This window comes from Zeus faber (assembly GCF_960531495.2).
Source record: "Zeus faber genome assembly, chromosome: 17".
Classification (NCBI taxonomy): Eukaryota; Metazoa; Chordata; class Actinopteri; order Zeiformes; family Zeidae; genus Zeus; species Zeus faber.
This window is the reverse complement of record NC_137204.1, coordinates 15736205-15756592: the sequence shown is the minus strand read 5'-3', so window position 1 is coordinate 15756592 and position 20388 is coordinate 15736205. Positions and strand designations below refer to the sequence as shown.

The 20388-nt window shown below is 43.4% G+C and overlaps 1 protein-coding gene across 1 annotated transcript in view; it reads left to right on the top strand.

The window, feature by feature from the left end:
- Positions 1-20388, top strand: part of astn2 (astrotactin 2) — a gene marked incomplete at both ends in the record, with an annotated part of 347495 nt that overhangs the window by 317043 nt on the left and 10064 nt on the right. Inside the window, one exon of the mRNA XM_080017621.1 lies at positions 14023-14164. Within this exon, the coding sequence (XP_079873747.1) occupies positions 14023-14164 (142 nt within the window). The remainder of the gene's footprint in view (positions 1-14022; positions 14165-20388) is intronic.

Below are 20388 nucleotides of genomic sequence, written 5' to 3'. Positions count from 1 at the left end.
ATTATTATTATTATTATTATTATTTATAAGGTAGTTGCAATAAAGTGTTTTGGCCAGAGTTTTGTTGTATTGCCATTCTTTTTTTTTAATTCATTTGTAGAATTCATCCGTTATCCCAGCTGCTGGACTAATTGAATGATTGACAGGTATACAATGGAGTAATAATAATATTGAATTCTGACAGAAAAGAAAAATTCTCATCAACAATGAAAAAAATTAGATATATTTCCTTGTTCTTTTATTTCCAGTGAATCCTCTTCTTTTTTTTTTTGTCCCTTTTATTCAACCATCTTACGCCGGTTTCTTAGATGCGGTGTGGTTGATTGTACCTTGGCCTGGGTGAAGACTCTAATTATGATTAGCTGGAGAGGGTTGATTAATTTCAGATAACCACCGGGCTCTGACGCGGTGCTCTTATTGCTGTTTTAATTTAATGCGCTATCAAGATTGAAGTCGTCCATTAGACGGTGAGTAATTTCAACGTAATTCCAGACTTTCGGAAGTTGGGCAGAAAAAAACAAAAACGTAGCTGGAGCAGAATAGCTGAAAAACCTTCTCCGAACATGGTATGTGTTCTCTGAGCACATAGTATCACGTGACCAACACCTAACCCTAACCCTAACCCCAACCTCTAACCCCTTACCCTTAACCCTAACCCTAACCCCAACCTCTAACCCCTAACCCTTAACCCTAACCCCTAACCCCTAACCCCTAACCCCCAACCCTAACCCCTAAACCCTAACCCCTAACCCCTAACCCGTAAACCCGAACCCCCTACCCCCAACCCTAACCCCTAAACCCTAAACCCTAACCCTAACCCCCAACCCTAACCCCTAAACCCTAAACCCTAACCCCTAACCCCCAACCCTAACCCCTAACCCCTAAACCCTAAACCTTAACCCCCAACCTTAACCCCCTAACCCTAACCCCTAAACCCTAACCCCTAACCCCTAACCCCTAACCCCTAACCCCTAACCCAGACCCTCAGGAAGTAAAGTAGACAAATTGAAGGAGTTTCATTAAGACTGGAAGCAGGTCATGGATAAAAGTCTTGAAAAAACCCATGCTGTCAGATTTTTTCACAATCCCTCTCCAGTAAAGTGTCTAACTGTTGAACCTTAGTTGAGGATGGCATCTCGCTACGATATGAGGTTATTTTACTTCCTTCCTTCAATAAAAACAAAACAAAACAAAACAAAATTCCACATTGATGGTCGAACAAGGAAATGAAACGAGCATGTGAATTCCTGAATACCTGATGCCACCTTCCAATAAGAAAGGGACATTTCACTCTGGGTCTTCTTCCACGTTTTCTAACCTCACCTAACCTCTCCCACTTTTTTTCGCACTTCGGTGTGTACGTCTGTATTTATTTTCGTTTTCTGATTAATATTTGTAGATATTGTGAAGGATTGCAAAGGAAGACGATCACTTGTGCCTCAATCTGTTGAACTAGATTCACGTTCCAGTGGAAATTTCCCTTTAAATACCAGAGATAGTGGGACGTATTTTCATGGCCAAAATTTGCACCCATTTGTTTAAAGACAAAAAAATGCCCTTAAGATCACAAAAACTGAAATGTAAGAATACAATGTATCTATTTATTTATACTTAAGGTAGTGGGCTTAAATCAGATCCAACTTAGGTGGGATGATATTGAGCCACCTATTACATCATTGACCCTCCGCATCGGATCCCGGAGTTTTTCCTCATATTGACATCGACCACCACAAAAGTGAAACTCTGCCCATAAGCTCTAAAGTCGATTACCACAGCCTTACTGAATTACTTGTCAGTTGTGCGCCATTTTAATTACAAAGTCAGTGAATTACTCTCTTAAGCTCACAACATATAGACAACATAGCAACAGTCCAAATTGAGCCTAAGTATCTACGTTGTGAACGTATGCACTCAATTTGCACCGAGACCGTTATCATGCTTCTCCTTATTTTCTGTCATATATATAATGTTACAATGTGGGGTGTTGAAACTTGAACTTGTTCATATTAGAAGTGGCCCAAATGTCAAATAATGAGGTAAACTAATGACAAAGTAATCGCTGTGAGAAAAAACGCTCTGAACGCTCGGTTTTCAAAGGTTTCTTTTCTACATTCTGCACGAGCTGACGTCAGATCGTCACAGATTTATTAATTTGGACATCTGCTCTATCTGATCCGCTGTGCGTTTCTCCAAACAAAGCCAATACAATTGTGTTTTTTTGGAGATGTATTTATTTTATTTTATTTTATTTTACTTTCAAACGTTGACATGAAAAAAAAACAATCCCTGGTGTGAGAGTCCAACAAACCTGGAGAACAAACCTTTAAATAAGTCCTTGTCGATCTATAATGAGTGAATATTCAACACCCGGATTGCTTATTTCTCGCCTCAAGTTTGTTCCGAAACAGATTTTAGTGGACTGTAAGGTGAAATCAGTGAAAGTTTACAGAGCTGATAAAACGGAGGCCGGAGTAAAGCTCAAACCCCATTGTCTCACAGAACCCCGAACTTGTGCTCCAGCCCAATCGGCTAGGGACTTGGCTGCTCATTCACAATTATTCCACAAACCCCCGAACCCTAACCCTAACCCACGTCCACCGTATTCCCTAACCCCTAACCCACCTTAACACCAATTGGAACAGCCTGTTTTGGAACAGTCCCGGTTTAGAAGCAAGCAAAGGCTCAAATGCATCTTCAAAATCATATTTTGGGGACCTCAGAGACCTATAGGTGTGAGATATTAAGGTGTAAAAGGACCATTATAGGTCCCCTTTAAGACATTTTGAAACTAAATGGTCACCCGATGGCATATGCTATTGGCACACATCTCTGGGAAGTGAAAATGTTAAATAAATACGAACATGATGAATGATATGGGGTGCAGTCATTAAAAAATGACATATTCTGCACAGTGTAAAAAGCGACTGGCTTAGATTTGGAGTGAAATATCTGGTTTGGTTAGAGGGATTAGAAAGAGGGTGAATACCTTTCCAAATATATGTGTAAAATTATATTTAATTTTACTGTACTGGTATTACTTTGCTTTCTCAGAAGAACATGCTCACGGTGGGATCCCATATTGTCTACAGGCTTTTTTTTTTTTTTTTTTTTTCATGTTGGCCAGCTGCCCAGGCAATTTTCATTTCTGTTCTTCCAGTGAGGCAGGTAAATGTGACTGTGGCCGCGGTGACCCAAGGTTACCTTCGCTGGTTTTGCATTTTTACTGCTCCTCTCATGGTCTCTTAATCAATGAGTTAGTGTGGAAATGCCAGGGGTTCACATCCATGGGCTGGAGCCATAATGGTGACTTTGTGTGCTCAGTAATGAATTGAATAGACAGAATGATGTCAGATTAGCAAATAGCTTTTTGGAAAAAAAAAAAAAAAAAAAAAAAGGGAAACTCAGCCTCTGAGTTCGGCAATGCAGTTTTCCATGTACATAGCACTTCTCCGTTTCTTGGGGGGGAATTAATATTTTTTTTTATTCTCAACTGGCTTGTGGTGAGGTGCAAACATTACATGCACACAAACACTCATCGCCCATCAGCAAAAACAGGGAAAGCACGACAAGATTTCAAGAAAAACACAGGTGACTCTGGAAATTTTAATATTGCCAGTGTACACTTTAACGTTCGTCCCAGTGGCCTCACGCTGTGAAAGCCCCTACTGTCTCTAATATCGAGATGCCTCCAAACTAGCAGCTACTGAAAGCCAGGCATTCACGTATGACGACCAATAATTTAAAGGTGTAATGTGCACGATCTTTCTTCTATTTGTATTAGACGGCCATTTTTATTGTTGATGAAAACAAGCACGCACACACCGTTTATACTGTTCAACTTTAGAAAGACATGTCACCGCATGCACTTGTGTCCAAGGATGATTACGTTCATTTGAAGTGAACACCGATCAAAATTGGAAAGAAATGCTGCACAGTTTTAGCCTTTATATCAGCAGCGGGTGATTTTCCCCCACTAGAGGGAGCACCAGCCTATCATAACCTAACCAAAAATAAAGAAAACATGGCAAGTGACAATCCAAGATGACCACACATTGAAGGAATATTGTTTCAAAAGGTGTAGAATTTAGTGGCATCTAACGGTGAGGTTGCAGTTCTTATCCAACTCAAGCGGTGCGCCACGGCGGCCCCCGTGGAAGAGACGTTGGCCGCGAAACACGCAAAAAAACGGGAAAGGCCCTCTCTAGAGCCAGTGTTTGGTTTGTCCGTTTTTGGGCGACTGTAGAAGAGCCGTGGCGGTTCAACACGGCGGCCTCCGCGGAAGTGTGCCCGCCCCCCTATGTAGATAAAAACGGCGCACACGATTACGCCAGGTAACGCCGACATGATTCTTGCTTTCATGGGATTATACACAAATTAAAACATGCTCATGAATCTTAAATTCCATTTCTGCCAAGTCCGTTACGTACGCACTGCACCACTGGATCAATGTTACATCGTCATTTTAGCCCTTTCTGGGAAGAGTGTAGAGGGGCGGAATTTTTGCTGAACCATTGTTGTGCATTTTTGTCTGTTACTTTTTAAAGCCGTCCACAAATCGAAAAACCCCCCAAAAAAAAGGCAGATTCGAAGCCAGTTTGTGACGTTTTATGATTTATGTCTCTGCAGGTGAGGGCTGTGTTTCAGTTGTTTGAAGAAGTTTCTCGGGCCATTTAACTTGTGGAAAGATCAAGTGACACCCATCGCCCCTAAAATCATTTTATTTATTTATTTATTTGTTTGTTTATTTTTAATTCCCCTGCATCCGTGAGGTCTCCTGTGTGGTTCGGTGACCTGACACGCTCTACTTGTGAAGCAACGCTCATGCTTAATGTGAGCAGCCCCCGAGGCAATTACGGCGTGTGCATGCGTAAGAGCATGTCCATCCGAACGCCTCAGAAGCTGCTTCCAAGGACGAGGAATGAATGTTACTTTGTTCTGCTCAGAAATCACTCCGTACCACAATTGCTGTAACTTCTCTCTGCCGTCACGTTTTTTTAACAGCCAATTTTATTTTCATTTTTTTTTTTTTTTCAAAGTACATTTTCTATCCTTCAGTGTGACAGAACTGTCAAAAGGGCTATTTAAAAAATAAATAAATAAATAAATAAATAAAAACCTCCAAAGTGGACTGCGTTCTATCTCCGTCAGACATCTCCCCCTCTCTCCGCAATTAGAAAAATATGGACAATTATGTGCAACTTGACCTCTTTTTTTCCTGGGGTGCCTAGTTTGGGAACGTTAATCCCTCACCTTGGACTCCATCCCAAAGCTCCCCCTGTCCCCTGAAGCCGGTACAGACACGCTGATACCCCATCCACTGTATGGAGTTGTTCCAGAGTCCGTATTCTCCACAGTCAACATTCTTTTTTTCTTTTTTTTTTTTTTTACTTTTTGGAGTCCTGAGTGTGCTATTGGATATACTGTGTGTGGCAGCGGCAGAAGACCTGGATCAAAAGCTGTGGAGAGGTAGTGTGTTTTCATGTATTTGTCTGGGTGGAGGGAAAAAAACCCAGAAAGATAGACACACGGTCGTGAGGAACTAGTCCTTATGGGATAAACAGCGCTGACAGTTTCACTAAAGGACCCTCAGGCGGTTTTGACCCACTGCAAACATCGAGCTCTGTTTGAAATTAGTTCACTATTTCTGTGAAAAAGACAGGAGAAAACGGTGTATATTTATTCTGTGAGGTGCAGGGAGACCCCTGTGGGTGATAATTAACTTAAAATAAATTTGTCTTTGACTTGGTGCAATATTAAGAGTAATCAAGTGGTGGGATAATGTGAGAGATGACTATGTTTTATTATTATTATTATTATTATTATTATTATTATTATTATTATATAACAGTACAGTATATGATTGTTATTAATACAATATGCTTATGTAGAGTAGGCATGAGTTACCATTTCATTGAAGTTAGCTCATATTCCCAGTGTCTTTCTCCACAAACCTGATATTGTGTTTTCAGTCACGGCGAGACAGACCTATTACAATAAATATTCTGAGAAAGCGCTGACTTATTTCCTAGCCCGTAGTGTACAGGTGGCATCCAGGGTGAGTCACAAGAGTCGCCGTCGCAAGGAAGATTCATGACTTTCATGCATCCCGGGGATTCACGAGCTCGGCGGCGGAGGGCCATGTGTGGCGTAGGAGACAAGGTGAAGCTCCATCTCCTTATCTGACCCGCTGAGCTCTTATCTGACCCTTTATGGCAAATCAATATTATTGTACATTGTACAGTGGAGGATGTGGAGGAGAGAGACCACAGATCGGCCGGTGGGCTAAATAATGCCTGAGGTGCAGCACCGATCTGGTCTTTCTGATTTTAGATGACACCGTTTTACTTCTGGCTTGGAGTGTTGAGGGCCGGTCCGATCATTAACGGCCAGTTAATGATGTCAACTTTTTCACGAAAGGTTTGTCTGTTTTTGGAGATTCCGCCAATTGACGAGTTCCTCAGCAACGCGATTGCTTCAGTTGTGCGACTCTTTGTTCGTTTGATTCAATCGGTGTGGCGAGAGTTTAAGGAGTCTGGATTGTTTCGTTTGGTGGAACGCAAAGTGTAAATCAGTCCCTTTACTTTAATCCTCGGTAGTTATTTTCCGCTTTCGCGAGCAGAAGATTCATTCTCTGCCTCACTCCCTCTCTCGCTCTCTCGCCCGCTCACTGAGCGGGTTGAGCTCGAGGAGCACGCGTCACCCGCGACTCACGGCGATGTACTATTTCAGTTCAGGAATGGAGAGCCGAGTCTCGCCTCGGCCCAGGTCCGGCTGCAGTTACCGCAGTCGCCAACGAACGACTGCTGCTCGAATGCCTCCGGACTCCCGACTCGTTTAAAAAGATTTGTTTAAAACAAACGAATCGTCCGCGAATCTTGTATCGCGAATGTCCGCCAAATTGCACAAAACTGTGGTCGTGATAGTTGCATCGGCTTCCCATATTCAATGATTTAATTGAAGTCTCTGCCTGTGGAGTTCTGGGTAAACAGGAGAGCGAATACCTTTACACTGGGTGCCGGGCATTTCCATCCCATTAAAAAAAAAAAAAAAAAGAATCCTTGACTAATTGTTACCATTGCATGCATTAATGACCATATTGAGAAGCTGTTCAAACTTTAAGCGTTTCCAAGTTACAATGGTCCGTTTTATGAAATACACTTTATTCATTTTTTTTATATTATGTTCACAGTAAATTAGAGGAGAAAAGTGCAGAAAGGGTTTTTTTTTTTGGGGTTTTTAATGAAAATAAATGTACATTATATGCAGGATATAACAATATAAAGTCACTCCTTGCGGTGCAGAAACGCTTTCTCGGCGTGTGAACTCACTGACCTCAGACACATATACGCTTGTGCCCACGCCGCACGCACACACACACACACACACACACACACACACACACACACACACACACACACTAAAACGTAGCTAATGACTGAAGCAATTACACCTTGCCTGCATTCAAAAGGTGTAATTGAATGTCCGGGCTCAAAGCTTAGCAGCTCTGGCTCCCGACTTCAGACGATTTGCACCACGGACCCGCCAAGGGCAAATAAGCGTGTGTGTGTTTGGATAGGTAACTCAGTATGGGATTGCTCCTTAAAAAAGTCCTATACCTCTATTAATCTATGTACGTACGTGAATGTGTCTGGAAGTATTTTATAGATGTGTGAACTCTCGTTCCAACTTTTCCCCCGACCGGCGGCCCAACCGAGAGTCCCCCCCGAGTTCACTTGATTTGTAATTATTTGTTCCCGGCTCTGCTTCCTATAAGGAGCAGTCACCTGGCATCTACCATCGGGTTTTAATCGCAGACTAAACTGGAGATCACGCAACAAGGCTTCTGCCGTGCTAGAATTTTTCGTGGCGCCTTAATTTTTGCCAGCTGTGCTCCCTTTTTTTTTTTTTTTTTTTTTTGGTTGTTTTTTTTCCTCCCCCCTCGATATCGACAGAAATGTTGTCAGGCCAGGGAAGCGAGACTACGCAGCGTCGTGTCGGAGGAACACTGTCCGTACGGTGCGCGGCGTCTCCAGAACGTTCCCCCTGCAACCACCCGGGGCCGAAGAAACAAGATAGATGAAATGATATATACGTGGAAGCGCGGCGATATTGTAACTCTGCCACCTCCAAAGTGGCGGGACAGAGCGTGCGCTCTGTGGGAGCCAAAGACACAGCCATACGACTTGGCACGGACGCCACGGCTTACTTTGGCGTTGCAGACAAAATGAATTAGCCTTCCAGTTAGTGGTTTAAGCGTACCATGTGATTCCGACGTGAACTGGCCAGGTGTCAGCAGGTCTACGTCATTGGCGTTTTTCATAGGAAGTTGGAAAGAGTGAATAACAATTATCCCGGTGCGGTTATTTACCTCATTTACAGTTTATTTGTGTGTAAGGCCAGGGGTGAGTTGAAATGCCTCTCGCAGGGTTTGCCACATAATATGCGTGTCCATGACCTAGACAGACTGTAACGTCTGACCCATTTATGCTCCCCGGGCGCAGCCCCGGGCTTACATAAAGGACGCGCATACACGTAAATGCACACACACGTAAATGCACACACACACACGAGCCCGAGAGATTGATCAAATAAAATGATAAAATAATGGAATAATAACAATATTATTATAAAGGCTCTGTGCAGTGGCCCGATTGTTTTCTTAGCTGTTCCTTATCATTTAACAACCTCACACATGTCCGTGCAAAGCCGCTTAAGGACCTCTTAGCTCTGAAGGGGTAGAGACCTCAACCTTCACCCCAAAGTCTCAAAATTATATTTTAAGGGGTATATATATATATATATATATATATATATATTTATATATGCACCCTCAGCCGTTCTGGCAGACTCCAGACCCCCCTCCCAGCGTGGCGCTGCGTATGAATGAAGGCGGCGGCGCTCACGCTGGGCCGTGTGCTTTCCCATAGCGAGCTGTGGCAGGGCCAAGGTGTTACTCTTTGAGCGAAGGTAAACCAGGGACCTGCCACATCCAGGGCCCCCGCTTTAGAGGAAGGAGGCCGGAAGAGGAGGCGAGGTCGGGGTTGCGGGTGGTGGAACGGGACAGGAAGACAATAGGGTGAGAAAAGAGATGCTGTTTCTGTTCTGCAGTTTTGGCTAGATCTGTGTATTTGGCAATTATAATTCAAAATAAACTGATTCTGATTCTGATAAGGACTTATTTGACCAGATTAGTCTCATTGAGATCCAGAATCTCAAAGAGAGTTCTCCAAGAAAGCAGCAGACAATTCCAAGAAATGTTTTTCATAAATATCATAAAACTCTAACTCTAACCCTGACTAACCCCTAAACCTAACCCTAACTAAGCCTAACTAACCCGAACCCCTAACTCTAACCCTAACCCAACTAACCCTAACCCTAACCCTAACTCTAACCCTAACCATAACTAACCCTAACCCCTTACTCTAACGCTTACTAACCCTAACCCCTAACCCTAACCCTTACTAACCCTAACTAACCCAAACCCTAACTAACCCAAACCAACCCTAACCCTAACTCTAACCCTAACCATAACTAACCCTAACCCCTTACTCTAACGCTTACTAACCCTAACCCCTAACCCTAACCCTTACTAACCCTAACTAACCCAAACCCTAACTAACCCTAACTAACGCTGACCCTAACTCTAACCCTAACCCCTAACCCTAACTAACCCAAACCCTAACTAACCCTAACCAACCCTAACCCTAACTCTAACCCTTACTAACCCTAACCCCTAACCCTAACTAACCCAAACCATAACAAACGCTAACCCTAACTAGCCCTAACCCCTAACCCTCACCCTAACTAACCCCTAAACCCTAACCCTAACCCCTTACCCTAACTCTAACCCTTACTATCCTCTAACCCATAACCCCTTACCCTAACCCCTAACCCTAACTAACCCTAACCCTAACTAACTCTAACCCTAACTGTAACCCTAACCCCTAACCCCTAACCCTAACCCTAACTAACCCTAGCCCCTAACCCTAACCCTAACTAACTCTAACCCTAATAAGACAATGTTCCCAAAAGATATAAAGGAAACAGAAATGTTGGAGGTCAAATAACAGCGATCTACCGATTGATTGGCGAGAGTTTTAACCCTAGCTTTGAGCGCATTCAAGCGAAGCTTTTTGAAAACGAAAACGGCGAAGAGGAAGCTGAGGCCTGGACGGAGACGTAGCGGGAATCACAAAGCGTAGTGGGTTGGAAGAGCACAATCGAGGAGAAGGAGAAAGCACGGCTTACCGCTTCGCCAAGTCCCGTGTTCAACCTTGTTGAGGTCGAGTACCAAAAAAAGGAAACGGGACGAGGAGCGTCGAAGGCCCTCGGGGAAGGGATTTAGCAGCGGGAATAGGTGAGGCCTTCGATCGCAGTCATTGCTTAAATGGAAGGTCAGACGTTGGCCAAGAAGGTCGTTGCATCTGGCGAGGTGTTTCAGTGTCACTTACAGGAAGTTAAAGGTGTCAAGGAACCCGGCAAAGGTTATAAAAAGCGTTTCTGCTCTCTCTCCCTCTCTCCCTCTCCCTCTCCCTGTCTCTCTCTCTCTCTCTCTCTCGCTCTCTCCCTCTCTCGCTCTCTGTCATCTGGTTGGGAATCGCACCGCTACATAAATATTGTGAAGTCCTCGGAGGGAGGGAGTCCTTGGTGAAAAGTGAGGGACGTTGCCATCTGTGGAATGCTGCAACATGTGGACATAATTGAATACTTACTGTTACTTTCAGCCGGGCCGTGCGTAAAGAAACAGAAGCGCGGCGCTGCCTTCCCTCCATCTCCGAGACGAGGGAGGGAGATTAATTTGTGTCTTTCGTCGTAAGTTTTGGCTTTTTTCCTCAATTACGGCTAAAATGGAATTAGTGAGTCTCCGGCCTAAAGGCCTGTGACCAAAGCGGACGATGGGGTCTATTTAGGCATGTGGACCTGTATAAAGGTCATAAAGTACATGTGTAATAAACCGACTTTTATGAAAAATTGCATTATATCGGTTAATATTGATTGATCAAATAATTGATGTGTATAAATTGATGTAATATTGTGATCATATAAAAATGGGCACTGAGGATATTGCCGTGACCTCACACACACCTCCGTTTATTTTGTGTTTGTTTTTAAGTCATTTATTTTTGGGATTTTTGTTTCCGAAGAGAGAGGAAAGGGAGGGGAAAAAATAAACGTGAGGCAGGCGGGGAATTTTGACTCGACATTCGGAAAATCGTACGGAGGTTAAAAAATAATACGAGGCCGATGAAAACATCCTCGTACATCCCCACCAAGACATACATCTTATGCGGTGTACGCTGTACATATTTCTTGTAACTCTGAATTATCCATTTCCAAACTTCGGCCTCACATCGCAGCTACTGTAACACGAACCAGGTGGCCCGAATGGGAAGCTAATGGAAAAGAAGGAAAAACAAACAGCATAAAAAAAGAAATTAAAGAGAGATAGAACACTAGAAAATGAAGGACAGATATTTTTCATAAATCATTGTGCTGTGGCTGCAGGCGAAGTGCGGCCCAGGGCCACACATATAGTGGAATTCATGTTGGGCAGACGTTCATTTCACTCCCGGATTCAAATGGAGTGCGGCTCCTCGAAGAGATCCACTGTGGTCCTGCCGGGACAATATGGATTACTTTTATCATACATCGTCCAATAGGACGTGAGCAATACAGGAATGCAGTGTTCAGGAGAAAGTGATTCCAGCATAGACATTTTTTTTGCTAATCTGATATTTATATTATTCTATTCACTAACTGCATTACGTTTAAGGGATCAGTTCCTTTCAGTTAGTTGCTAGGTAGGAATTAGGTTAGCTATAATGTTCGGTTCAGTTGCTATTGTGCATAAACTCCGGGTGCGTTGCAACGCCATTTCACTGCGTATATGTAGGAACGTATTTATATGTATGTGACAAATAAACCTCTTGAAACACGCAAAACCCCATGCATGAGTCCCTGCTTGTCGGACACACCTTTTCGCTGAATTGTCTATTTAGTGAAAACAAAAACTGGAAACAATACTAAAGGCCGGCGTAATGAAGGTTTTTCACATATTTATTTAATTATATCCAATGCAATATTTTTTGTTTGTTTGTTTGTTTGTTTGTTTGTTTGTTTGTTTATTGGTTTGTTTGTTTATTTATTGTTATTATTATTATTATTATTATTATTATTATTATTATTATGACTATTATCAGTAGTAGCGGTAGTAAGAAATACCCTGTATATTACTGTTAGAGATAACTTCCCTAATGTTATTTTTGCTCTTGATGGGGAATGATTTGCTGGGAGATTATCCCGATATGCATAAGCTCTGCGTCCAGGTGGTCCCGGGGCTTTGGGAACTCGACGCAAGCTAAAACGCGGAGGATCGCGATGATGTAAGAGTTGGCGGCGAACGTAAACAAAGGGAAAATCCCAACTTAAAAGGCGTTGTGTAAACATCGTCCCCCGCCGCCAACGTCAACGCCAGATACGTAGGGGATGCGCGGGGAGAGAAAAAAAACCGCTCGGATGGCGAATCGAGATTAGGGCTTCTTCTTGCAACGCTAAGCACGTTTAACACCAGGACGAATGAAGCCTCCGACGGGAGGCCGGTGTTTAGAGAGAGGAAACCTTCGAAAGAGCAAAGCTGGCACGGCGAGCACGGCGGCGGAGGAATGTGTTTTGGGGGAAACCTCCTCGACACAGAGCTCTTTCTGTAAAAAAAGGTCAAATCATTCATTCGTGCAGTTCTTTTTCCCCTCCTCCGCAACCTTTGCTTACCATCCCCATGTGCCCCACCACGCAGACCTATGCCGTGTGTTTATAACTTGGCCCGTGTATCATAAGCTCAAACTAAGCTGCCCTTTACCTCCTGTAGAAATAGTTGGAAATCCAACCATTTGAGAGCTTTTAAACTGTTTTGACAGGTTCCGTTTTTTTTTTTTGTTTTTTTTCCATCACCCCCACGAGGACTGGAAACTGGTGTGTGTGTGTGTGTGTGTGTGTGTGTGTGTGTGTGTGTGTGTGTGTGTGTGTGTGTGTGTGTGTGTGTGTGTGTGTGTGTGTGTGTGTGTGTGTGTGTGTGTGTGTGTGTGTGTGTGTGCGCGCGTGTGCGTGCGTGCGCGCGCGTGCATGTGTGCGCGCACGCGCGGCCGCCTAAATGAACAAGTGTGCGCCGCTTGCTTTTCCGGTAAGCTGACATGAAAGATATTTCACAACTTGTGAAGTGGTGTTTTGCGAGACTCCAGGGTGCTCAGTGAGCTATCATTGCAACGGGACCATGTGCCCATAAAGGAAAATAAATCCTGTTTTTCCTATAGTTCTATATAATGTACTGTGTAGGGGCCGTGCCAAAGAGGAAGAAAAAAAATAAAAAGTCATATTTAATTTAGCCTCGGGCTCTCTACACTGTGGAAATGGTTCCCACTGGATCAGGCTTTTGAGGTGAAACTCAAAATGGCTCCAGAACACACAAAGTGAAATGACTCAATCAGTGGTTAAGACACATTTCCTTATAAGAGAAAATACTTTATTAATACTAATGCTCACCCCCGTGGGGAAATTCAGGTGTCACGGCAGCAAGAATAAATAAATAAGAAGAAAACAGTGCATGTCATGAAAGGGACAAGAAGTAAGATGAATATATAAATAAATCTGTAAATACATAAACAAATGAATAAATAAATAAATAAATGGATGAAAGAATACATGAATGAATAAAGTCATTAATAATAATAATGATAATAAATACATTGATACAAATGTGAAGAATTAAAAATATAAATTAAACAAAATTATAAATGTAAATAACGTACATATACATCTATCCACAGAGTTAACACAACAGCAAACGGCAGTTACGCTAAAGTAAGTAAGTACAGTTGGTAGCAGCAGTGTAGCAATAACGTGCAAAATGTGAACCAGGATGAGATATTTAGACTTAAGTGCCATTTTTCCAATATTGAATCGCTGTCTGTTTTCTATTGAAATAGGACAACTTCATTCTTCATTTTTCATTCTTCTCTTCTCTCCCAGGGGAGGTCCTGAGCTTGGTGGATGATATATTTTCGGGTTTGGGCTCAGCCTGTGTCGTCGCCGGGAAGAGGAACCGAGACCACTCCCACTCTGTGATGTACACGGTGGTCTTCAAGTGCCTGGAACCCGACAGCCTCTACAAGTAAGCTCACTTATGTCCTCCATGGAATCCCAAATTTTAAGAGAAAAAAATGAGCTGTTATATTAAAGTTACAACGCACAGATGTTGTTGATCACTGCCAGTCATTCCACCTTTAACATGATTCTACTGTAATTATAGTGTGCTGCAGTAGATGTAGGAATGATGAAGTTTAAAAAGGGTTTGATATAGCATATAAAAAAAAAAAAATTGGTTTGGTCTCAAAGTGTGCAAATTGTTTGGATTATGCTTATAAAAAAAAAAAACCATGACCACGAGATAATAAAAGAAACAATAAAATAAACGGTTAATTAAAATAATTTTTCCCATCCATTCAGGTTGTCCCGCTCACCTATTCTGCGGTGATGTTCTTTGTATATGACTCGCAATTCATCGCAACCTAATTGTGTTCATTCTTCATTCTGGCCACATTTTATTTTATGAGTTTGGTATTTCCCATTACCATGAAAGAGCTCTTATTAAACATGATGTTGTGGCCATGTTTGAGTCTTTCCTAAACAAGGATGACTTGGCCGAATGTCAGGGACACCACATCCTCTCCTGGGTGTCTGCTATTCCCGCTGGAAACGTTATGTTGCGTCTTGTTACCAGTTTCCCGGCGACAGCTGTGTTGAGTTAACCAGGGAGACGTTTGCGATCCTCGCCGCGATGGAGGCGGTGGAGGCCGCTGCTCCGACTCGGCTCTCCATGGTCACGGGGTCTCGTAGTGGAAAGCGTTTCCACGGCGATAAGCAGAGCCATCACATGAGACGTGGTATTTCTAAACCAAAATGTCTTCTCAGACTCAGGGCCCGGTTAACTGATGGACCACCCTGGCTTGAGGTTGTAAGGCCGTAACATTTTACTGTTGTTCTAATCTCTGTGACACACAATGCATTTCTAGACAACTGAGACGGCGGCCAGTTTGCCCGCTGCACTTTTTGATTCATTTTGATTAGAGGATTACACGTAATGATCGATGTCTTATCTCATGCAAACTAAAACAATATCAAACAAAGATCACTGCCTGTATGAGTAACAGTATACTCCATGCCAATTCATATACCATCCATCCATCCATCCATTTTCCTCCACCTATCCGGGGCCGGGTCGAGGTGGCAGCAGGCTGAGCAAGGAGCTCCAGGGCCCCTTCTCCCAGGCAACGTTTTCCAGTTACTCCTGGGGGACCCCAAGGCGTTCCCAGGCCAGCTGGGATATGTAATCCCTCCAGCGTGTTCTGGGTCTAACCCCGTGGTCTCCTAGCAGTTGGACGTGCCCGGAAAACCTCCAAGGGAAGGCGCCCAGGAGGCATCCTGATCAGATGCCCGAACCACCTCAACTGGCTCCTTTCGACGCGAAGGAGCAGCGGCTCTACTCCGAGCTCCTCACCCTATCTCTAAGGCTGAGCCCAGCCACCCTGCGGAGCAAACTCATTTCGGCCGCTTGTATTCGCAATCTCATTCTTTCGGTCACTACCCAAAACTCATGACCATAGGTGAGGGTTAGGAAGTAGATGGACTGGTAAATTGAGAGCTTTGCCTTCCGGCTCAGCTCCCTCTTCACTACAATGGTCCGGTACAACGCCCGCATCACTGCATGACGCTGTCCATCTCACGCTCCATTTTCCCCTCACTCGTGAACAAGATCCCGAGATACTTGAACTCCTTCACTCATTCATATACCAATATATACCAATTGAAAGATTTCCACTTTAACTTTGATAATCGTAATCATTATCCTCATCATATGCATGGAATTAAACGATAAATCCAGACAAAACCAGCCAAAAAAGGCCAAAGGAGCCGATAGCTCATCATTTTCCATAACGCCTCCTCACCATCCGATCCAAGTGTGATTAGGATAAGTGCTCACTCTCCTACTGTTGTCATCACATCCCAAGGTACAAGACAATACCAGAGACATTATAGCATTTGGGGAGACAGGGCACTCCATCAGTTTAAAATGGGTAAATGTCCAAACATGATTGATGGTGGACCAACAGCATCATGGCAACAGGGCATAAACAAAACCGGCCGCAAACCGCACACGTTGTGTTAATATGATAAAGAGAGTCCACCCGGTCATGCTTTCAGGTTCCCGTTGCCTTGGATGTCATCATCTCGCTGAGTACGATTTGAAATGTTGTTCCTTTCAATGAGTGAGTGCTCATTGTCGGTTTCTCCCTCTTTCTTCATGGTATTACTGTCTTTCTTGACGCCAAATGTCTCCCAATGTTCACCTAAGTCATCTAGGGATGTTATATATCACATTCCATGGGTCCTCTGGGTCTATCCATTCTTTGCGTTGGCCCACTAACTGCCCCAGCTTTATGTACAGTATTGGTTTGGAGGTTCACCTGATTTGCATGGCCCTCCGAATGTGTTTACTAATGCAACAGAGATAAGGGAATTGGGAGTGCGGCACCGTTCATGTCAGTGGAGTTGCACTTTTCTGGTGGCCCAGTCTGGGTGTAAGTCATGAGTGGGATTCTCTGCTTTGTTGGTGACCTGCTCCTCTGCTTATCACCAGGCTCTGTTATTATTCTGTCCAATAGAGTCCGTACCGCTGATTGTTTGTTTGTGGGCCATGGGATGTTCTGAGGATCGGAGCAAAGTCGAGTGTTAATTCCGTGCTGCCTGTTTTGCAGGCCTGTGCAGAGACCTTAGGAGGGGCAGGTGCTCAGAGTTAAAAAGGGTTTTAAAATGACATTTCCAGCATAACTGTGTGCAATGTCGTTTCATTTAATGTCTGGTGTATCTCATGAAAACAAATGCTAAATGTGTGAATTGCAAAATGACACAGTTAATGACACAAGAGTGGCTTTGAACAACAATTCTAGCCTTTTTTTTTTTAGATTCTTGATATTTTATTTCATTTGTATTTTTTTTTATTTGACTCAAACCTGATACTAACTCTAACCCTTTCCACAATAGCCCATGTCATATTTGGTGAATACAGAGCTGGGCAACATCTTTTTCAGGTTGCCATTATGTGCTATATGAGCTATCATATATGAGCTAGGGAACATAGGCCCCTTGGGACATAGGAACTTGGGAACATAGGACCCAGGGAACATAGGAACTTGGGAAGATAGGACCCTGGGAACATAGGAACTTGGGAACATAGGACCTTGGGAACATAGGACCCTTGGACCATAGGACCCTAGCAACATAGGACCCTAGGAGAGCACATATGTAAAACTGGGGAACATAGGACCCTGGGAACCTAGGACCTGGGAACATAGATAGGAGGGACCCCAATTGAAATCAGTGAAGGTCGTCTGAGAGCAGTTGGAACCCAGCAGGACTCTGTGGTGTGACGGGTTCAGACAATGGCAGTCCCATGTTTTCCCTCCATGTCACCGCAGAGGTTCCTTTGGATGATCGGAGAAGGCGCCAATTCTTGTTAAGACTCTGTGCCTCGAAGAGTTAAGCCGCTGGGTAAAGAGCTTCAGGTTCATAGACTTGAAGGTTCAATTCCTGACAGAGATTTCGAGAGCTGGCAGCCCGAGGGCACTTTGAAAAGTGGCCAGAGAGGAGCTTCTGCCTCATTTAATCAAAACATCAGAAACATAACCGAGTTTAAATATAAATATTGAAAATACATCATTTGAGATAATGTATGGCATTTGCGTTAAGGGGGAAACTTTTCAACCAGTTTAGAGCTTTTTAAAAAACGGCCCCAGATCCGTTTTGTACTTAATCCAAACGTGACATACGTGACCTCAAAGTTTATGCTTTATATTGATGCTTGATCATAATATTATCATAAAGTTAAAAGTTGTCTTTAAGTCTGCATTGGAGTAAAGAAATGTATGTTTATGAACTTCATATCCTGTTCTAATGAATGCTTCAACCTGCATAACATTTAAAAAGGAAGATATTGAAATTATCGACAATTTCAAATATCTGTGGTGTGCGAGGAGCTCTTTCCCCTTTATCTTTCTAACATACAAAAAAAAATACAAATAAAAACTCTCAAAACTAAACGCTACTCAAACTCTTCTCTACTAAGGCTGCTTGTGCCCAGAGAAGGTTTAGTCGAGACTGTGATACACAGTTGGTTTAATGCCGTGACAAAATGTACTTATTGTAAGTTTGACAAAAGTGATCAATGACATCATATAATTTGATGTAGACAGCCCCAAAAAATATATACTGTATACGTATGTAATGATAGAAAGATAAATGAATAGGCCTATTATTGAAGAGCTTATAAATAAATTTATAGTTTACCTACCTCTTCTGTCCATCATTTTATTTCACGCTACAGTCGTGACGTGGGCTTCCAAAAAACAATTCCACCAAGAAGACTCGTTTGGACTCAACCAATGGACTCGTTCAGAACGAGTACCTCATGAATATTCATATGTTGCCCGGAAAATAAATACGCTATCTGCTCATCAGATCTTTCTTTTCTCCTTTTTCCAACCTGCTAAATAGAGTAAATTATTCTGGAATACTGGATCCATTAAAACAGTATAGTCGCTACGTTATCATAAAAAATGACGGGAAAGAACATCCTGTTTTCTATTTCCCCACTAAAACACACAGTGGCGCCGGCTTAAATAGGGTTATTATTTGGGCTATTATGGTTCTATTTTACCCAAAGTTTTCTTTTTGATAGAAAAATAAGTTTATGCAGTCAGGGATGGCATAAGGGATGCGGACAATTTTTCCGGCTCTGAAACCTCGCGGTTTTGTCAGGGACAGCATTTTTTTTAGTCCATACACGTACAGCTGTTCCCAACTGAATCCCGATGCCCATTCACCCAACAAAAAGGGCACCTGATAAAACGGGCACCATGGACATCAAGCCAGGTGCTCAGGCACCACTGTCCACCGTAACACTGTCCGACATAAGCAACACCAGGCACCACTGTCTCATGCTGACACGAGGTCTTACCCTGTCTGTAGTGCCGTTTTGCCAGCGTTACCAGACTTCACAACATGTATCGTCTGCATCAGTCATCATCACTGTCAGCATCGATGTTCACTCATTTGTAGATAATTGCATGAAAATTAAATATATATATACTGTATACTTAATAGCTTGAGTTATTGCCAATTAATTTAGCATTAGTGTTCGTTAGTAGCATCAGTTAGTTGTTGATGATGACCGCAATTACACGTATCACCATAAATGATTGAGGAATCCACGCTAGTCCCTTGGTTCTAAGAGGTCTCTGAGGACCCAGACCAAGAGGCGTTGCACTGCTCTTCATACGTTCCAATTTGACTTTATTTGATTTGATTTTACTTGTTGATATTATTACCAAGCAAATCTACAACAAATCAACTTCAGTCTGGCATCGCAAAAAATAACTTGCTTAGATTGAAGAAAATTTTTGTTTGATGGTAATTGATAAGGGGAGGAAGAGGCTTCATGCGCCGTTCACTTGCCAAGTATTTTGCCCACAGTGAGGCACAGGGATTTCAGTCAAAGTCATAAATGACATTTTGCGGCCACAACAATTTCTTTAAACGCTGTGAAATTGCATTTTCCCAGTGGCCCTGATTCATTTGTCTAGCAGCTCATCTGTTGTGGATCCAAAAGCTGATGTCATGGAAAAGGCATGCCCTACTGCCCTTTCTTCTTCGAGCATGCCAGAAATACTGTCCTAATTGATGCATTCTCTCTCTCTCTCTCTCTCTCTCTCTCCCCCTCTCTCTCTCTCTCTCTCTCTCTGTCTCTCTCTCTCCCTCTCTCTCGCTCTACTCTAAAGTTTGCTCTCCCTCCGTCTGCCTCCAGCTCTCCATCCGGCTCCCAGCTCTCCATCCCCCCGCTGTCTCATTAAACTAAAGGACAATGGTTGCTTTAATGGCAACATTGTTAATCTACGCCAACATTAATCTGCCATTTGTCTCCCCCCATTGTTTTGCTGAGCTTTCAAAACTACGGTGCGCAGACAAAACCAATCCACTTCCAAATTTGAGCGCAGCCAGACAGCCTCGGAATAAACGAACGGGAGGGTGGGGGGTGGGGGGTGGTTGGAGACAGCGAAATACTGTTTCATGCGGATTGGGGGGGGCGGGGGGCGGGGGGTGGGGGGGGGGGGGTGGGTTGCCAATTTTGTTACTTCATGTTTTGACATTCTCGTGGCGAGCCAGACCGCGGCGGGTTCCTTTGTTCTCCCAGGCGATCCTTATCGTCGCTGGGTGCCAGTAGTGAGCTCAGACACCGCAGGCTCCATGGCTCTGCACTGCAACCCCCCCACCACCACCCCA